Raw genomic sequence first — 20,247 nt, forward strand, 5'->3', positions numbered from 1 at the left:
ATTTAGCCATTTAAATCATCTGTGTTGGATCATCTAAAATGTTGCCCACCCCTGGCCTAAACCAAACCACATCATAGTTCATCTCCAACTCCCCTTCCAACCCAGTTTTTTGGATATTTTGTAGCTACATGTTAAAACCGTTAAGCTAGCTAATATATATAATTATCTGGCTCTTTTTTTCCCCTCTTCTGTCTTCCAGATTACAGAGATGGGTAAGGACTCGCTCCCAGAATGGCTGCACTGGGATGCCAGCAGCAGAATCTTGCAAGGTCTACCTTTGGAAGAGGATAAAGGTGTTCACTACATCACCGTGTCCATCTCCAACCACACTAAATCCTCGTCTTCTTCAGAGGTGTTTTCCATCGCAGTGCACCCTGAAGATTACCTGGATTCAGATTCAGCTCAGCTGACGTCTAACCAGGCGTCCACTGAAAATGACGTCCAACAGTTCATGTGTGGGAACGAGGAACCGGTCACAGTGCTGACGGTGATCCTGGATGCTGATTTGACAAAGATGAGCTCAGAGCAGAGGGTAGAGCTTCTGGATAACATGAGGAGCTTCTCTGGTGTTGGGCTTCAGTACATGAAGATGCTCCCTGTGGTCAACAACAGGCTGTTTGACATGTCTGCGTTTATGGCTGGACCTGGGAATGCCAAAAAGGTGAGTGAATAGTCATTTCACTCTACTAGCAGTAACCCTCAAAGCTCTTTTCTGAGCAGTTTGTGTCAATTTGAAGGGCTTCTTATAGAACAAAATTAGTTACCTTGTGCAGCTACTTATAAATAATTCTAATAGTCACCAATGGGTTGAACTGGTAAACATCTAATCAACATTTCTGATGTCTCTCCAGGTGGTGGAGAACGGCGCTCTGTTGTCCTGGAAGCTCGGCTGCTCGCTGGACCAGAGCACAGTCCCAGATATCAACAGCGTCCAGGGTCCTGCAAAGGAAGGCACAATGTCAGCCAAGCTGGGTTACCCCGTGGTGGGCTGGCACATCGCTAACAAGAAACCTCATGTCCCCAAACGAGTGAGACGACAACTAAACAACACTCCGACGCCTATTCTGGTTGTGCCTCCTCCAACAACTGCAGTGGAGCCACCAGTGCGAATTATCCCAACCCTCTCCTCTCCCTCTATTGCTGCACCGACTGAAAGCTCTGCCCCTCCCGTGAGAGGTCCCGTCCCACTTCCGGGAAAGCCTACTTTTAGAGTACGTGACCCTATTGCTCACACTCCGACTACGGGACCTTCCCAGCCAACGAAGGTCATGGAGTCCACCAGCAGCATTGCTATCCAGCCGAGCATGACCAGGCCTACCTACGTACAACCCACCGCCACACCAGCCACAGCCTCCACACCCACATCCACCAGAAAACCTACCAGGAAACCAGGAAGGAAGCAGAAGACAACCACACCAGCATTCAGAACGCCAAAGACCCCCACAACAAAGTCTCCTATGACCACCACATCACGTGCCGTTCCAGATCCATTCAACGAAAAGCCCGAGTTAAGGAACCCCATCGACCAGGTCAATGCATTGGTGGGCACTTATTTCGAAGTCAAGATCCCATCCGATACATTCTTTGACAAAGAGGATGGAACGACAGATAAGCTGCGATTAACCCTTCGACAAAACCATAATGAAATAGTTCCAGAGGACTCCTGGATCCAGTTCAACACCACCAGCCAACTGCTCTATGGACTGCCTGATGTCCAGCATGTGGGAAAACATGAATACTTCATGCAGGCAGCTGACAAAGGTGACCTCAATGCAATTGATGCTTTTGAGGTACGCGTAAACCGCTGGCCAACCAATGACAAAACCCCCGTTATATTTACGGCACGATTGGAGGGTGAGCCACGGTCTGTAACGAACAACATCCACAAGAAGATCCTCCTGGTTAAAAAGCTGGCATATGTCCTCGGGGACCGCAACAGCAGCACGGTGAGTCTAAGGAACATCACCAAAGGGTCCATTGTGGTGGAGTGGACGAACACCAGCCTGCCTCAGCATCCATGTCCAAAGGAGCAGATCTTAGTCATGAGCAGGACGCTGGCCAATTCTGACGGAAGACCCTCACAGAGCTTTAAGCACATAATGGACCCTGAATTCAAACCACTGGACGTCAAGGTGAAGGGGAGGGCAAGCTGCCGTATGTATTCCTTCATCCCACCAGGAGACATCGATATCCCAGAACCTCCAGCTGTCACTCCAGCTGTGGGATCAAGCCAGGATAGCGCGGATGACGTCTACCTCCACACGGTCATTCCTGCTGTGGTGGTGGCAGCAATATTGCTAATAGCAGGAATTATTGCAATGATCTGCTATAGAAAGAAACGAAAGGGCAAGCTTACCATCGAGGACCAGGCCACCTTCATTAAGAAAGGTGTGCCGATTATCTTTGCAGACGAACTTGATGATTCCAAGCCACCTCCGTCCTCCAGTATGCCCTTGATTCTCCAGGAAGAGAAGCCCCCACTTCCACCCCCTGAATACCCCAACATGGCCACGCCAGAAACCACTCCCCTAAATCAGGAGCTTCTGGGGGAGTACACGGCTCTGCAAGATGACGACCCCAACGCGCCTCCCTACCAACCGCCTCCTCCCTTCACCACTCCTATGGAGGGCAAGGGCTCCCGTCCGAAGAACATAACTCCCTACAGATCTCCACCTCCTTATGTGCCGCCCTAAGACTTGATTAACCCTCCCCTGATAGGGCGGAGGGTGAGGATGCCTGAGGAACTCTGACAGTTTCCTTTCTGGTGTTCGTCTGTCTGGACATTTGCAGGGAGTGATGACAAGAGGTGCTATAGTACAAAAAGGCTTCAAGCGACTTTGGTTTGGGATGGGTCGGGGCGCAATGATTTGGGTGGGCTTTACAGTGCACAGGGAGGGACTACTGTTTTCGTGGTAGCCCACCTACTACAGTGGCCTAAGACGAGCAAATTCTCATCACGCTGGCTTTGGGTTCGACCAGCTGGTCTGAAGCAACAACTGGGAGACGTGCGCTCCCGTCCCAGCATTTTCTTTTCTCCCGAGTTTGGATACTGGATTATTTTTCACCTTTTAGCCCAAGATTCTTTTTTCTTTTTCCTCTGGACTGAAGTGTTTGCCTAACTCTTCTTCTGCCTGGCTTTTAAATAATGCGAGAAGACGGCGTCCTGTCATCAGACCGCTGCAGGCGACAGCTCGCATTTTTAATAAAGGGAGACAGATCCTTCGAATATGAGAAAAGCTATCGCGTGGATCTCAATTCAGCCCTGCAGACGACACAAGACAATAGGAGGCCGAAGTGTGTGTGTGAGTGTGTTTGAATGAGCGGGCGTGTTTATTCAGATTCAATACGGTTTGCCTTTTAACACTAGTTGTCTGTTTTTATCCTTATTCACAATGTGTAGTAAAGATGAGAATAACAAGGTAGCCTAAAAAGATTTAGAGAAGAATAATAATTTTTGTTTCGTTGGTTTTGAGTTTCACTGTATATCTGGAAGACGTTATGATAGATTGTTATATTTTTTTGGAGGTCGAAGAAATGTGGAAGAAAAGGACTGCCTCACTAAAATAACCTGCAGGAGCTTTCTATTCCTGTTCATATATATATATGAAACACCGATATCACAATTCAAACATGAACCGTCCTCCCTTCAGTTCAGCCGACAGACTCAATCAGATGGAAGCAACAAGGAAATTTAGTTGACAGTTTGACGAGATTTGGAGATCAATTATTAAATGTAGCAACACAACTCTTGCCCTTTTGTACACACCTCCACGTTGTATAGTAACAGGAAGAACATCCCTGCAATTTATTTTGGACCAGGGAGAATTATTTTTTTATGTAACGAGGCAGTTCTTCTCTCCGCTCGGACGAGGAACGCTGCGTGGCAACCCCACGCGGGACTGTACAGATAATCCCATTTTCGATTTCACGGAGGAGACGACGGAGGCCGAGATGCGGATGCGATTAGTCACCGAAACGATAAGATCACGTTTTAATTTTCTTTTTACGAGAGTTTTTGATACAGCCTCAAATCGATTAATGATTAAAACGAGAAAACGATTCAAGATTAGTCTTCTGTGATTTGTAAAATCTTAGCTTAGAAGTTCAATTATTGGTTCAGTTATGTATTATTTTTTTGTCATGGGTCACATGTTTTAACGTTTTATTTTACTCTGTGTGTGTTTGCATTTAAAGTGTATTTCCCACTATTCGAGAATTGAATGATCCATATTTTATGTATTCACAATTTTTATTTCTTTATGTCCTTCTGTTTGATGATGAGTTCAACTGAAAGTGACCCTTTGCAATAATAATGTACGCTGCGGTCGACCCAGCAACGGGTCGACGCAGGCTCGAGTGACTCGTACGGTCGTGATGTTGTCGGGTGTGCAGATGCCAAGGCTTTTATTTTTTGCTTTTGGAGTGTGCATTGTAATAATAAAACCAAGTGGTACCTTAAACAAAAGCAAAATCCCCCCTTTCTTCATTCTGATTTAACTCATTTCTGCCGGGAAAATATTTTCTCCCGATCCCACCCCGACTGATGTTTATGGATGAGATTTTTGGTCACTGTCACTTTTCTACTGCTCCACTTAGCCTTGAATTGATAAATCAATCCGTCTGAAGTCCACAAGAGGTTTTACCTCCCTAGACAGCTCGCTGCCTGGCAACCATCTACGGTCTTTGGACTCACTGGAACGGTTGTACCGCTGTCCTTTTTGTACTAAATTATTCTGCCATTGAATGACTAGTTGGACAATTCCGTTTGAAAGCTCTTCCCATTAAAAAGGCTACGCTGTGAAAACAGTCTCTCAGCTCACTCTGTCTTTCCACACGCTGCATACAGATAATTTGCATTGATTACTTGGAATATTGATTAGATGTAAACAATTTGCCAGCTCTGTTGTCCCTCTGCGATAATTCACGACAGAGTTTAATTTGGAGGTAGGGGAAGCGATGATCGATGTATTCCCGGGACGTCCATAGATGCTGAAATGGATAAACGGGTCGCACTGATGACAAAGATTAACGGGGGATTGATCTGGGTTTGATTGAGGCAACCCGCGAGGTGGCTCGGTGCGTGCATATATGACAAGACTCTCGACCTTTGAATTAAAATGAGCAGCATGGTCATAAAAAGGGTGAAATTGACGGCTCTTTAGCTGCAGTATCTCTGATGACCAACGAGACGGCGAAGAGGTTTCACGACAGCCCCGAGGATCGGGGTCAAGGTGAAGACTCAGACCTCACTGGGTGAGGAAAGAAGTGTGAAAGGCTACTGGCTTCAGTTCAAGTAGACCAGCACAGTCTCAGAAACGGGTTAGACTGCATCTCTACAAGCTCAACAAGCTCTGCAAGCTGGCCTTTCCATTTGGACATTTCACAGGTAAAAATTACACAAAGGGGAAGATCTGGACCTAAACAACCCTTACACATTCATCTGAGCACAACTACAAGGTTAGTGGGCTAAAGTGTCACAAAGGTGCCCCTGATTTTACCTGCTCACTGATCCCAACCTGCTGCAAAGCATCTTTAAAACTGTGCTCACACCTGTTTTCCTGCTACGCTTTGTAGTTACACCCCTCTGAAGACGTCGGCATAGGTCGTACACTGCTCATTGTGTGGATGCCCTCAAAGGCCACTATGGAGTTCCTGTTTCTCTTTATTCTTTATTATTCTGGTTGCTTCTGTACGTTTTTTGCCGCTTAACTACTCCCTCAGTTTTCATGCTATTTGCACCGTTCAAACTTTGAAAAATTCTGCTCTTTCTGCTAATTATTGCTATGACTTTTGGTGCTCATAACTTCTATACTTTGAGATATTGAATTTTTTATGCAATATTTTTGCCCATTTCTGCCACATTATCAGTGGGGTCACTAGTTTCCCTTGCCCGGTTGAGCTGTGTTTTAGCTCAGTGAGATGAGCAGCCGTTCTCAGAGTGGGAGGCCAGGGTTCAAATCCCGCTTATGGCAACAATATTTTCAGTTCACAGTTGAACTTTTTTAACTCTTTTCGGCACAGATTTTAGCTTTTTCACCCATTTTCAGGACAAATTCCAGTTCTTTCAGATGTTTTCAGCAAAAACCACTTTTCTGCAAAATTTTCAACCATTTCACCTCTTATCAGCATAATTCTCAGCAGCTTCTGCTAATTTCAGCAGAATTGTAAGTCTCTCCATCTCTTTTCTTGAGAGAATGAGTTTGGCTCAGTTGAGATGACCAGCCGCCTTCAGAACAGGAGGGCCGGGTTTGAATCCTGCTCATGGCAAAATTTCTTTTCAGTACAAATTTCAGCTTCTTTACCCCTTTTCAGTAGAATTTTTTGCTTTTCACCACTTTTCAGCAAACATTTTCTGCTTCTCTACCCCTTTTCAGTAGAATTTTCAGTTTCTTCACCGCCAGACAACTTTTTGCAACTTTTCAACTTTTTCAGCTTTTTTCAGCAGACATCTTCAGCGTTAAGGCATCCACACAGCATTTTCGCAGGAAATGCAAATTTTTCTAGTTAATACTGATTCTGATTGGAGGAGAAACAAGAGTGTGACGTTTACAGTACGTTATAAAATAGAGTTCAGGTGCACGACACTGATCTGTGGTACTGCCGTGACTCCTGCAGGCCAGAGGCCCTGAAAAAACTGAATTTAGTCCAGTGTTGTAGCTGTAACGCTAAAGAGAAAAGCAACAATATTCAGATCATTTACTTGTATATAATGAACTGTCATATCAGCAGAACTGTGCGGGTTTTAATTTAATCGACTTTCACAAACGACTCTCCAGAAGCACCGTCAGTCTTCCCGCCGGGACAACACCAAGCACCTGTCTTATTTCCTCATGTCTTAGCACCTCCTACCAGAGCTGAGGTGGCGAGGCAGCAGGTAAAAAGAGAGAGAGACATCCTCACCTTCATTTAAAGCGACGTCATTTGTGTCATAAATAGTTTTGTTACAGCTGAGCTGCAGCTGGATTTATGATAAGAAGTGCAACGGTGCTCAGGACAAGTTTTATAATTAGAGACGCTTTTAATTAAATTCACAGCGTGGCCGGACGTGACAGATGTCACACAGAAACGGTGAAGGGCAGAAAACTTGATCATTTTTAATAACTGAAACGTCTGAGGCACACCCTCGCGATGCTTTTTAGCTTTACGTGTCGAGGAGCTCAGACTGACTTCAGGAGGAAACGCTCCCAGACTACGAGCTCCCTCTGCTCACAAACACAGGAAGTTAAACCTGTAAACGTGCAAGAAGGGACCATGAACCCATTCAGAAAGCATTTAACGGCCCTTTCCTCAGCTTTGAGATCAGCATGTGCATTACTGTCACTTTCCCTAAACACATCGTATGATTTCCATTTCTTTTACGTGCATAGTTTAGGCTTCTTTTAACACTCTAGTCTGATCTGAAGGATGTATCTTTTATATCATTTTCAGATTTCATCTACATCACAAAAAGCACACCCTGGTTTGACAAGAAACCGTTAACAGCACGGGGAAAATTTCCCAGCAGGTAAAACTGGATCGGACAGAACGGAGCAGGGGAAAGGCGTTTTTGCTTGAGTCAGCCTTCTGATACATGATTAGTTTTCTCTGGAGTTGTGACAGACTTTATGAGATGTAATTTCAGCTGACTGAATCTCTTTTTGTCAGTAATTGAACGGTCTCATAAAAGGTACAAGATTGTAGCTTTTGACAGTTTTTCAGGGCTTTGTTTGAGGGAACATTATAGCCGCAGCCACAAAGGCTTCACTATCACACTTCTTCTGCAGGGAAGGTTGATTAAAACTCTCGTTGGCCACACAGGCCGGCTGAATGCAGTCGAGTGCACTGGGTCTCTATTAAAGGTGTGTGTGGTGGGGAGGGGGGTGCATGGAGTCTGATAGGTGGGTGGAAACTGTGCAGCTGAGGATCAGGACTTTAAATTGGAAATAAATTGACAATCAATCCCAGGAAAAGTCATTCAGAAAACAATTCAGCTGGTCTGCTGCAGCCTGGCTATTACCCGTGCGGTCATGAGGACCGTCCACGATGACATGCTCCTTCATTACAGCCTGACCCGCTTAGCAGAAGCGTTTGAGTCCCCGAGGTCATTCGCTGATGTGCAAACCACAAACAGATACTTAACGCAGGCTGAATAGACGACTGCAGAGGTGCATTAGTGTGTTAGCGGCTAAATGTGCACACTGGTACCAGTATAGTGTCATACCGTGCAAACATGAGCAGGCTCAGTCGATGAAGCAATGCTCTGCTTCTTCTCCAGTGAGTCCCTCGTCCTCTGGTTTCACACCAGCTCAGACAGCGAACAGCAAACGTGGTCGCTGCTCGTCAACCAGGCCTCCACCTGCTGCAGGTTCTGGTTGGAGTGGGCCTCCATCCTCCAGAACAGATGATGTCGAGGACCGCCACTTCACTGACGGTCAACCAGCTGTCATGGAAACAAACCAGGAAGATGGGTCAGCAGGGATTTTCAAAATAAGAGCAAGAAAATATTCATAAATTAGGATGGTCTTTCTCTCAGGTGCATGACAAGTAAATAAATACCAAATTAGTTCTGAATAAATAATAGTGGTGGTGAGTTCTAAGGAACTAAAAAACTGCTAAAAATACGAGAGCAGCACCACTCCATCGTATTTTTAGCAGTTTCTACTTTTTATTATTGAGGAAGTTATTTTTTCTTCTATTTGTGAAGTTTATTTTAGAAATGGAAAAGAAAGGATTAACGACTTGAATAATTTAAAACGAAGATAGTAGCACCCTGTGAGATTTAGAGACAGTCTGACCTGCGAAGCATCTTACTGAACAGATAATCCAGAATTGAATTCAAAATCCTGCTCCTCACATACAAGGTCTTAAATAATCAGGCCCCATCTTATCTTAATGACCTTGTAGTACCATATCACCCTATTAGAGCACTTCGCTCTCGCTCTGCAGGCCTACTTGTTGTTTCTAGAGTATTTAAAAGTAGAATGGGAGGCAGAGCCTTCAGTTTTCAGGCCCCTCTTCTGTGGAACCAGCTTCCAGTTTGGATTCAGGAGACAGACACTATCTCTACTTTCAAGATTAGGCTTCAAACTTTCCTTTTTGCTAAAGCATATAGTTAGGGCAGGACCAGGTGACCCTGAATCCTCCCTTAGTTATGCTGCAATAGACGTAGGCTGCCGGGGGATTCCCATGATGCATTGGGTTTTTCCTTTCCAGTCACCTTTCTCACTCACTGGCTGTGTCCCATTTCAGGGTCTGCACGCTTGAAGTACGCGCACTACGCGTACTACGTACGGTGCGTACTATAAGTACGAGAAGTGCGGAAGTGAGAGGCTTGTGAAATGGGACGGTATATGCTTCGTCGCGCTGTTCAGGTTGCCTAGCAACCATGATACTAACCGCGAGACACGTTACATACAGCTTTGTTTGACAGAAATGAAGGAGAAAATTGTTTTGTTGGCCAGGTTTTTGTTCTGACATCACTTTGATTAGTTGAGTATCTGAGGCTGAGACCACAGGACTGTAAAACATGATTCAAGGGCTTCATTTCTGTACTGAACAGTCATTTAAGATTAGCTAGTAAATAATAATTAGTTAATGTTGTTCATGAGACTAAAGTCATCTCACTATGGTAATGTAAATATAATATGGCCAATATTATAGTATTGTCAGATTATTATGATTGATATATATATATATATATATATATATATATATATATATATATATATATATATATATATATATATATCACTGACTTTCAGCTTGTTGTATTTGTGGATATATGACTGACTTTAATTGTCCATAAAATCATAAAATCATCAGATTCTCTGTAAGATTAAGGTCGACTATATGTATATTTAGAAGTAGAGGCTTTAAAACCAAGTTAACGCTGAAAGTACAAACATCACTAGTGTCACATGACTTTGCCACATGTGACCAACAGCAATGTTTTAATGTTCTTCATTATTAAACATTCGCACATGAATAAGTGACGTCATATTCAGTACTTACTTTTGACAGTTCACTTTTCGGCCGCTCCCTTCTGCCGTATTTTGCGGCAAAATTATCCACACCCACCGCCGCGCTATGAATTGTGGGATATATGGGACCACGAAGCGTGCACCGGACCATGCTTGATATTTGGGGAAATCGACGGCGCATTTGGAGTATGCATTTCAAGTACACTTCGAATTGGGACAGCCGTCGTCGCGTGGCGGTGACGTAACCGCACTTAAAATGCGTATTTCAAGCGTGCAGACCCTGAAATGGGACACAGCGACTGTGTGTTAACAGACCTCTCTGCATTGAATCATATCTGTTATTAACCTGTTATTAAGTCTCTCTTCCACAGCATGTCTTTATCCTGTCTTTCTTCTCTCACCCCAACCAATCACAGCAGATGGCCCCGCCCCTCCCTGAGCCTGGTTCTGCTGGAGGTTTCTTCCTGTTAAAAGGGAGTTTTTCCTTCCCACTGTCGCCAAAGTGCTTGCTCATAAGGGGTCATATGATTGTTGGGTTTTTCATTGTATCTATGAAGCGCCTTGAGGCGACTTTTGTTGTGATTTGGCGCTATATAAATAAAATTGAATTGAATTGAATAAACATGGACATATATCTGTGTGGGGAGACAGGGGCATATGCTGCACTGGCCCCCCCTTTAACTTGATTGCCATCATTGATTTTCTCCCATAGATGTCACTGAACCAGAGTAATACTAATTGTATACAGTACTTCAAGTGTTCATGTTCCAGTGGTAACCTACACACGTGTAGTTGAACTGTGGGATGAAGTTGGAGTACCTGGAGAGAAGCCACACAGGTAGAGTAAGAACGCTGGTTCTGTTCCTGTTAACTGCACTGAGTTTTGAAGCCAAATTAAACCACAGCAAATAATGACAGCACGTGGTATAGATTCAGTAAGGTCGATGGTAAAACATGAGGAAAAACTCAGGCGAGCTAATCAGAATGAGAGTTCATGTGGGCTTAGGTTAACTGGGAATTCACTGAGAAAAAGAACATGTTGGATTTATTGCATTCAATAGTGGACATTGTTACACACAGATGATTTGCTCTGGTAGCAACTTAAACAACTGATTAAATTAACACTATTAAAGTTATTCAAACATGAGACGATTGTGTTAAATAAGATGCTTACATACAGTATCTCACAAAAGTGAGTACACCCGTCACATTTTTGTAAATATTTTGTTATATCTTTTCCTGGGACAACACTGAAGAGATGACACTTTGATACAATGTAATGTAGTGAGTATGCAGCTCGTACAACAGTGTAAATATGCTGTCACCTCAAAATAACTCAGCATACAGCCATTAATGTCTAAACTGCTGGCAACAAAAGCGAGTGAAAATGTCCCAACTGTGCCCACGTCTCAGTATGTTGTGTGGCCACCAGTGTTGCTCAAGTTACTTAAAAAAAGTAATCAGTAACTAATTACTGATTACTTCCCCCAAAAGTAATCACGTTACTTTACTGATTACTTATTTTTAAAAGTAATTAATTACTTAGTTACTTAGTTACTTGGTTACTTTTTAAAAACACGATTTACAACCTGAATAGGTGATAAAGCGATAGATCTTTCAGCCCAATTCTACTTTTTCTACATAATCCATCATTATTTGTTGTGATGGAAATTAGTTTAACATTTAAACCTATTTTCTGCACATTCCAGCACATAAAATAAAATATTTTTTTGTGTGTTTACACTCACTCTTTCAAATAGATGCAAGTAAAACACAGCAGAAAATAAATAAAGTCAAAAGACTAGCGGTCCTGTTGCTCTATTTTCACCTGTAAAGCAGGAGTGGGGTAGGCGGAGGGTTACCCTGGTGCAGGTGTGCAGCGGTCAGTGGAAGAATCCGCGAGTTTCTCTGTGAGTTTCCCATTACGTCGTAGCTACTCGGTGCTTGGTCGGAAGTTTAGGGGTTTTTTTCGCTGTAAAAAGAAGTTTTCTTCCCACGCACAACGGACACTAATGTTTGTGTCACTTTTTATGGAATCAAACTCAAAGTAAGGTCAGTACTTCCACGCTTTAAACGCTGCACGCTCATACTCTCTCTGCACTCGATATATGATCCATTGTTGATCTGCACACAGCTGTTGTCACGAACGTCGCACTCGCTTACGTCACTGTCATGAGACATTCTCGCAAAAAAATCACGGTTTTAGTAACGCAGCGTTCCTACGGGAAAGTAACGGTAATCTAATTACCGTTTTTGCAATAGTAATCCCTTACTTTACTCGTTACTTGAAAAAAGTAATCAGATTACTTTTTACTGCCCATCTCTGGTGGCCACCATTATTTTCCAACACTGCCTTAAATCTGTTGGGCACAGACGTCACCAGAGCTTCAGAGGGTGCCACTGGAATCCTCCTCCACTCATCATCATCATCATCATCATCACCTTTATTTATAAAGGTCTTTAAAACAACCACAGCTGACAGAAAGTGTTGCACGTTGGAACTGTAAAATAAAATTACATTAGATATAAATAAAAACCAAATGAAAGAAAAGTAAAATAATTAATTAAATATTTACTTCAGTTAAAAGAGAAACGAAGTCTCACTGAGGTTAAAAGCCAAAGAATAAAAGTGGGTTTTAAGACGTGAAGACTCCTCCACGATGACATCATGGAGCTGGTGGATGTTAGACCTCGCGCTCCTCCACCTTCCATTTGAGGATGCCCCACAGATGCTCAATAGGGTTTAAGTCTGGAGACATGCGTGTGCAGTCACGTACCTTTACCCTCAGTAGATTTAACAAGGCACTGGTCTTTTTGGAGGTGTGTTTGGGGTTATCATGCTGGAATCCTGTAGCCTGGTTTGTGAAGGGGATCATGCTCTGCTTCAGTATGTCACATGGTGGCTTTCATGGTTCCCTAAGTTAATTGTAGCTCCCCAGTGACAGCAGCACTCATGCAGCCCCAAACAATGACATCCCCCCACCATGCCTGACTGTAGGCAAGACACACTTGTCTTTGTACTCCTCACCTGGTTGCCACCACACACCCCTGACACCATCTGAACCAAATAAGTTTATGTTGGCCTCATCAGACCACACGTAATGTGTATCCGTAGTGTATTATCTTTAGAAGAAGCTTCCTTCTGGGACGACAGCCATGTGATGCAGTGTGGGGCGTATGGTGTGAGCACTGACAGGCTGACCCCCCCCCTTCAACCTCTGCAGCAATGCTGGCAGCACCCATACACCTGCTTTCAAAAGACAACCTCTGGATATGACGCTGAGCATGTGCACTGATGTCGACCACGGCGAGGTTTGTTCTGACTGGAAGCTGTCCTGTTAAACTGCTGGATGGTGTTGACCACTGTGCTGCAGCTCACTTTCAGGGTGTTGCATCATTCTTCTCAGAGAGTTTTTGGCCATGATGTGCCAGGTTACAGAGGATTTGGCTCAGCTGTTTGTATTCAATAACCAGCGTAGGGATCTATGTCCCTATCCTGAGCGAGCTGTGGGTAGTGACCGAAAGAACGAGATCGTGGATACTAGAGGCAGAAATGAGCTTCCTCCGAAGGGTGGCTGTCCTTTCCCTTAGATATGGTGAGGAGTTTGGCCATCTGGGAGGGGCTCAGAGTAGAGCAGCTGCTCCTCCACATGAAAAGGAGCCAGTTGAGGTGGTTTGATGTTTTTGGGTGAGGTGTTTTGGGCATGTCCCACCAGGAGGAGACCCCGGGGCAGAACAAGGAGACGCTGGAGAGGATATATGTCTCGACTGACCTGGGAACACCTTGGTGTTCCCCCAGATAGTTGAGGAGGTGGCTGGGGAGAGGGAGGTCTGGGCTTCTCTCCTTAGGCTGCTTCCCCCGTCACCCAGCCCTGGATAAGTGGAAGAAGATGGATGGATGTTTGTATTCTGGTTATATTGCAATCAACCAAGGTTTTCAGGTGCATTTGTCATTTTGCAGTAACACTATCGTCCTGCTTGCCTCACTGTCTGTTTCAGAGCTGGACTCTTAATGTTAGGAAGCAAAGCATTTGCGATTTTTGCTGGTTTATCACAAACAGCCAGCTTGACCCCGTTCAGTCTCGGAGTCATAGGAGACCGACTTCAGACTGATAGAACCAAAGTCAATTTGATGACAGCAGTGGATAAGGAAGTGAGGCACTGCAGTCTCAGAGTCCATCCATCTTTCATGCACAGTGAGTGGCATGGTGGCTAGAACTGGTCGTCTGGAGCTGCTTAACCAGCTGCATTTCATTAAGCAGAGCTCACGTGGAAGAACTTAACATCACTTACTGAAGCAGAGTGTTTGAGTAGTGACCTGCTGATCAGATTCAGATAAAACTACATAGCAGAGAGGAGCGCCAGCATTAACAGGAAGTAAAGCAGAGTCTAGACACCACTGCTGGTGGTGGAGATGATGCTTTGCTGTTCTCTCATCGCTATAATTGGGCTAGCTTAGCATTGGGCTAGCTTAGCATTAGCATTTTTGCTAGCTTCTCTGACGTGCTTCCTGGAGTAAAGGGAAGTGAGTCCCTACTGTTTCCTGTTGTGGTAGCTTAGCAATGTGCTAGCTTAGCACTAGCATTTTTGCTAAGTTTTCTGAGGTGCTTCCTGAAGTAAAGGGAAGTGAGTCCCTACTGTTTCCTGTGGTGGTAGCTTAGCATGGGCTAGCTTAGCATTAGCATTTTTGCTAACTTTTCTGACATGTTTTGTGAAGTCAAAGGAAGTGACTTGCACTTGTTTTCCCTAGTGTTTGGTGATGTTTTCTTAGGTAGTTAGAAGGTAGTCATGATAAGAGAGGATAAGAATGCAGACAGACACGTGTCTCTCGTCTGAATATTCCTTACTGAATGTATTCATAAGCTTCGTCAGAAGATTCTGGTTCGACGAGGCCACTTTCACTGCGTTTTAATGACACGGCTCGCACACCCTCATGTTTGTTTGGAAGCTGTGCAGCTGTGTGGTGATCATGCAACAGACAGTGCAGGGAACGGATTACATTTAGAGACAGTTTTCCTCATTACTGAGCTGTACCTGTGGCTGTTTGTGTGCCCAGCGATCCAGATCTGTCCATCTCCGTGTGATGTGTGGACAGACGCTCTCAGAGGCGCCGCGCTCGCCTCGTTCCCAGCTATTCTAATGGAACACATTCTGCTTTAAACTCCTTTCCATTCACGCGTCTTGTCACGCTGAGTGTTCTTGGCCTTGCATCATCCAACAGAAGGGTGTGAATAGAACCCCCCGCCCTCCTTTCTATGCTGCGGCCCCCACCACCCCTCCATTGCTTTGGTAAATCACATAATGAGCTCCTGTCTGCCGTTTTCTTCTTTTTTTTTGCTCTGAAATGCTGCTGACAAGTTCCTCCCCGTCCTCTTCAAACCCATCATTCTGAGTGTGTGTGTGTGTGTGTGTGCGTGTGTGTGTGTGTGTGTGTGTGTGTGTGTGTGTGTGGATGACCCATTTTGAGAATTACACATAACTATAGAAGACGTGATATGTTTTGGTTGACAAGGAAAATGTGTCTTTTCTTTGCACCACTTTTCCACAACACATCAGGAGCATACTCTCAGTTGCCGGTTTGTTTGGCGCTCCTCGCTAAAATGAATGCCGACGTTTAGAGAGCTGCCGGCTCCGTGTGGACGCCTCTCTGGAGGCTGCAGTTTGTGCTGCTGCTGAAATATTTTACATCATAAGTGACTGTGTCCTTACAGCCTGAACCAAGTTTGCACATTTCTTCTTTGCTCTTTGGCCATATTCAAATTAAAATAAAGTTATTATAATAACATAGCTGTTTAGTTTAGCAAACTTGCGTTTTTTTACCCCTTTAACCCTTTGAGACCTACCATAGAACCAAGTCAGAGCTTATACTATATGTTTACATGCTGTGGAGCCATTTTTGGGAGCATTTCAAGTTGCTATACATTAATACAACCATTACAGCCTAAATTTTAATAATATGTCTGCATTAAGTGCATAGTAATTACATAAATTGCAAAAAAGTGCAATAAACTACAAAAAAATTGAAAATCGTTTTTTCGTCGTTAATCGTTTTTTAACATATATTTCTAGTTAGAGAAATTTAAGAGGCTTATCCCTCAAAACTGTAAATACAAAAAAGTTGCACAAAATAGTTTCCCACCACAGGAAATTTATTTTGAGTGTCTTCATAGTTTTATTTTTGAAATACACCAATTTTTATACACTGTGGGAAAAACAAAAATAAATATTATAATGCAAATTTGCAAAAAAGCAGCATATGCATCAAAATAAACTATTTCCAGCAGTGCAATATGAGTCCTAAGCATCCCAGAAACGACACAGAAAGTCATAAAGTCAAACATAACTTTTAAAAACACCAGTATAGGCTCATGAGGCCCTGATGGTAAAAAAAAACAAAAACAAAAAAAACCCCTACATTTCCGCGAAAATGACGTCACTTCCGGTTTCGGCCAGGACATGGCGGACATGCGATAGTTCACGCTGATGGACGTAGGAAGTGTTACGAACAGCTGATCGGATCGGCAAAGCGTGTTTCTGGAATATTATGTTTTTGTTGCTGCAAGTGCTTTTTATGCAGTTTTTGCAAAGCTGTATGTGGAAGGAAACTGTGACCGAGGACAAGCTGATGGCATAAGATGTAAGTACAACTGCTCCGGTTTCATATGCAAAACAAATTATTGCGCTAGCTCACGTGGTTGCAGAGCTACCGGGATTTAAAAATAGTTACGCAAAACAGAGCGTGCTGCTCTGACCGGCTTTAAAGGGTTAAACACATTTATAACGTTTTGTTTGTTGAAGCACTTCAGTCTGACCTATGAAGGATGAACCAGTCCTCAGTCTACACATTACAGACAACTTAGAAAATAACTCATTTTAAATCTGATCTTTAGAGACTTTGTTACGAGCGGACAGCTGCTCCTCCTCCACATCAAAAGGAAGCACGTCAACCTCTGACACCTCCTGAGTGATGTGTTTCAAGCGTCTCCAATCAGCTACAACAGTAGTTGCCTCAACGTGCTTCATAGGTTAAAATCCTACAACAATACAGAGGAAACATTTCCTTTGATGGGGCTGTCTGAATCTGTTTGCCTTGGGAGGGGGCAAACCCCCTTTGACATCATCATCCCACACAAACCCCTCCACCACGATAAGGTGGTGATTTACAGAAGACAAGTATAATGATTATATTTCATTATATTTTAGGTGACGGCAGTGATTGTCCTGGAGATGTCAGCTGTATCATTAGTTTGTTCAGCCGGACCTTCATCCTCCTCCTCCTCACCATGACCTCTTCAGTTGCGTTGGCCGTGTTTCCCACCATATCGCTGCTGAATAATAAAGTGAAAAGTTTAGATTTAGAATTTGTCTGAATGTAAGCTGCTCATCCCGCTGCTTTCCTTCACAGCGTAGACGTTTCTATCGGCAGCCCAGCTGTTTCAGAGTGTGGCTCGACCTCGTTTAGCATTAAAACAAAATTGATCTCACATCTGTTGTTTTTACCGCTGCTGGGTAGTGGTCGACTTTCCAACTAGGGTTGCCAACTCCCTGAAAAATAAATAAGGGACACCTCGTGGACCGGGCTAGGCGACCCGATTGTCTTCACCCTTACACTTGCCAGTGTGGTGAATTTTTTAGGTCTTTTTTTTTGTGTGTGAAATTATTTTTTAACCATTTGACTTGAAGTTGATTTAAGTAGATGCATATTCTTTGTGATATGAACACATGGGAAACAAATGATCATTTAGCCATTTATTTTTAGCGTAAAATGACAACATTAACACAATAAAACACGTCTCTTTCTTAAACAGAAGCCTGTCATGCTTAACTTTTGAGAATATAAGTAAATCTTTCTTTAAAAGAACTCTGTCCTTTTTTTGGGAAAAGGAATTAAATATAGAGATCAGTGACGAAGTATGGGGCAAAGTTTGGGAGAATGCTAAATCTCTGAGCGTCTGTAATAAAGTTAAGGCAATCCAAATTAAAATCCTACACAGAGCTCACATACCACCTTCTCAACGCCATAAATACAATTCAGACCTTTCTCCGCTGTGCCCTAAATGTAAAATAGAGGTGGGAAACCTCACGCACTGTCTATGGTCCTGCCGGAAAATACAACAATTCTGATTCCTCATAAAGTGTGAACTGGATAAGATCTTCACCACTGACACTGAATGCAATCCACTGTGTATGCTACTTGGAGTGGCAAACAACAAAATTAGGGGGAAGTTTGGAAAGCAGCTCTATGAACTGTTAACATTCAGTGCAAGGAAATGTGTCCTCTTGAACTGGATCACGGACACGGCCTCGTCTAAGACTCAATGGCATCGGACGGTATTGGAATATGTGTCACTAGATTTCCTAACATGCAAGCATAGTAGGGACAAAAAGTTTCATAAAATATGGGACCCATTTATGGCGTATGTTGGTTTGGATATTTCTGCTATTTTCTCACGGGCCTTGGTATAATGCAAGCAGATCACTGCTATTCTACATATATGTGTTGTTAATCTCATAATCAAAATGTCTGGATTTTCCACTTATTTCTTTGTATTCATGAGTCGGGTTGCCTGTCTCTTTGTTTTGTTTTGTCTGTTTTGTTTTGTTCTGCTATGTTGTTGTTGTTTTTTGTTTGTTTTTGTTGTTGTTTTGGTTGTTTGTTTTTTGTTGTTTTGGTTGTTTGTTTTTGGTTGTTTTGGTTGTTTGCTTTTGGTTGTTTTTTTGTTTGTTTTTGTTGTTTGTTTTTTGTTGTTTTGGTTGTTTGTTTTTGGTTGTTTTGGTTGTTTGTTTTTGGTTGTTTTGGTTGTTTGTTTTTGGTTGTTTTGGTTGTTTGTTTTTTGTGGTTGTTTTGGTTGTTTGTTTTTTGTTGTTGTTTTGTTTTTTGTTGTTTTGGTTGTTTGTTTTTGGTTGTTTTGGTTGTTTGTTTTTGGTTGTTTTGGTTGTTTGTTTGTTTAATCTTGGTGTCAGTGTAAAGTTTAAAACTCAATAAACACACAGTTATACCAAAAGAACTCTGTCCTCCTTACCTTAAAATTATATAAATTAATAGAAAATAAAAGAAATAAAAACAACAGTGCACATTTAGTGCAATTAGAAAAGTGCAAACAGAAAGTCTGTGGAACACCTGTAAACACCATATTTGTGCCTCAAAGGCCTCGACTGTAGCCGAAAGTTGAAGTAAAAAAAGAACAAACTCAGGAACTCAAAAGCTCAAAGCCATATTGTAGCCATGTATTTTTTTTAGCTCTTGCTGCAGTTAGGAGTTGTTTGTCGTTCAGTACTGCAGAGTAAAACTCTGAACAAGAAATATCATAAGCTAGACTGACAATGAGCTCACTTCTAACTAATTCAGTAGAACATTTGTTCCGCACATCCACTTATTCTTCATAGGAGAGAAATCCTCTCCTCAAACCCAGTGGAAGTTGGGATGCTGAGTACAAAGGATCCAACAGCCTGGATATTGGGCAGGTCAGCTGCTGTTCCCTTGGACTCCTGATGTTCTTTGCTGAAGTGCTCCAGAAGGCAGCGAAACACTCTTCATAAAGCTCATCCAAAGAGCTGTTTAACCTGCCAATAGAGATGAGAAGTTGACCTGAGTCCTAAGTGGCACATGGTAAATAAATGGAAAAAAAATTATTATATATGTTTATAACATTGTACAGCATTTAAACAATACAAGTATAGTTTATTTATTATGTATTTATCCATCCTTACACTAAGTATATGAACTGTTTGAATTTGTAAAATAGTGTATAAAAATTGCATGTTTGTGTATACACACTCCAAACAAAGTTAATGATTATGGTTTTATTTATATATGTTATCTATCAATTGTAGTTATTTGTTTCTAGCCATCAATAATATTAAAACATCATTTCACTGGCAAATGTTTTCTTCTTACCTGCCAACCAGTTGAAGTCACTCAATGATCTTCTCCATGTCATCAAAGGAAATCTTCCCGGGTGCCAAGAGATGGGCTGCAGGTGGAAAAACCAGTTTTCTTCTGAAAAGTCAAACCACTTCCGGACATAACTGATGGCAGTGTGTAGGAAGGCTGTAAACTCCTGCCTGGCACCATCAGCATCAGATGGCGAGAGAGCCTTGTTAGGTACCATCATCATCAGAACCCATCATCGCTTCTCTGAATAAGTCTTTTCAGGAAACGCTCCATAATGGAATAGAGGTCAACAGACGTGGTTAGTTTCTTCTCCAGTTTTTCCACCACTTCTTCAAACAGACACATGACATTATTACAGAAGAGGAGGTAGACTTCCACAATGTCTGCCTCTCC

The 20,247-nt window shown here is 42.9% G+C and overlaps 1 protein-coding gene and 1 long non-coding RNA gene across 4 annotated transcripts in view; both read left to right on the forward strand.

Annotated features, from left to right (window-relative positions):
* Nucleotides 1–4,804, forward strand: part of dag1 (dystroglycan 1) — a 58,671-nt gene extending 53,867 nt beyond the window's left edge. For all 3 annotated transcript variants that reach the window (XM_085160393.1, XM_085160395.1, XM_085160394.1), the window contains exons 3-4: nucleotides 200–661; nucleotides 852–4,804. In XM_085160393.1, coding sequence (XP_085016519.1) covers nucleotides 200–661; nucleotides 852–2,693 — 2,304 coding nt within the window. In that variant the 3' untranslated portion in view covers nucleotides 2,694–4,804. The remainder of the gene's footprint in view (nucleotides 1–199; nucleotides 662–851) is intronic.
* Nucleotides 1–10,581, forward strand: part of LOC146517749 (uncharacterized) — a 50,105-nt gene extending 39,524 nt beyond the window's left edge. The window contains exon 2 of the long non-coding RNA XR_014874213.1: nucleotides 10,463–10,581. This is a non-coding gene — a long non-coding RNA (uncharacterized LOC146517749). The remainder of the gene's footprint in view (nucleotides 1–10,462) is intronic.
* The last annotated feature ends 9,666 nt before the right edge of the window (nucleotides 10,582–20,247 follow it).

Source organism: Neolamprologus multifasciatus, chromosome 5 (assembly GCF_963576455.1).
Source record: "Neolamprologus multifasciatus chromosome 5, fNeoMul1.2, whole genome shotgun sequence".
NCBI classification, from domain to species: Eukaryota; Metazoa; Chordata; class Actinopteri; order Cichliformes; family Cichlidae; genus Neolamprologus; species Neolamprologus multifasciatus.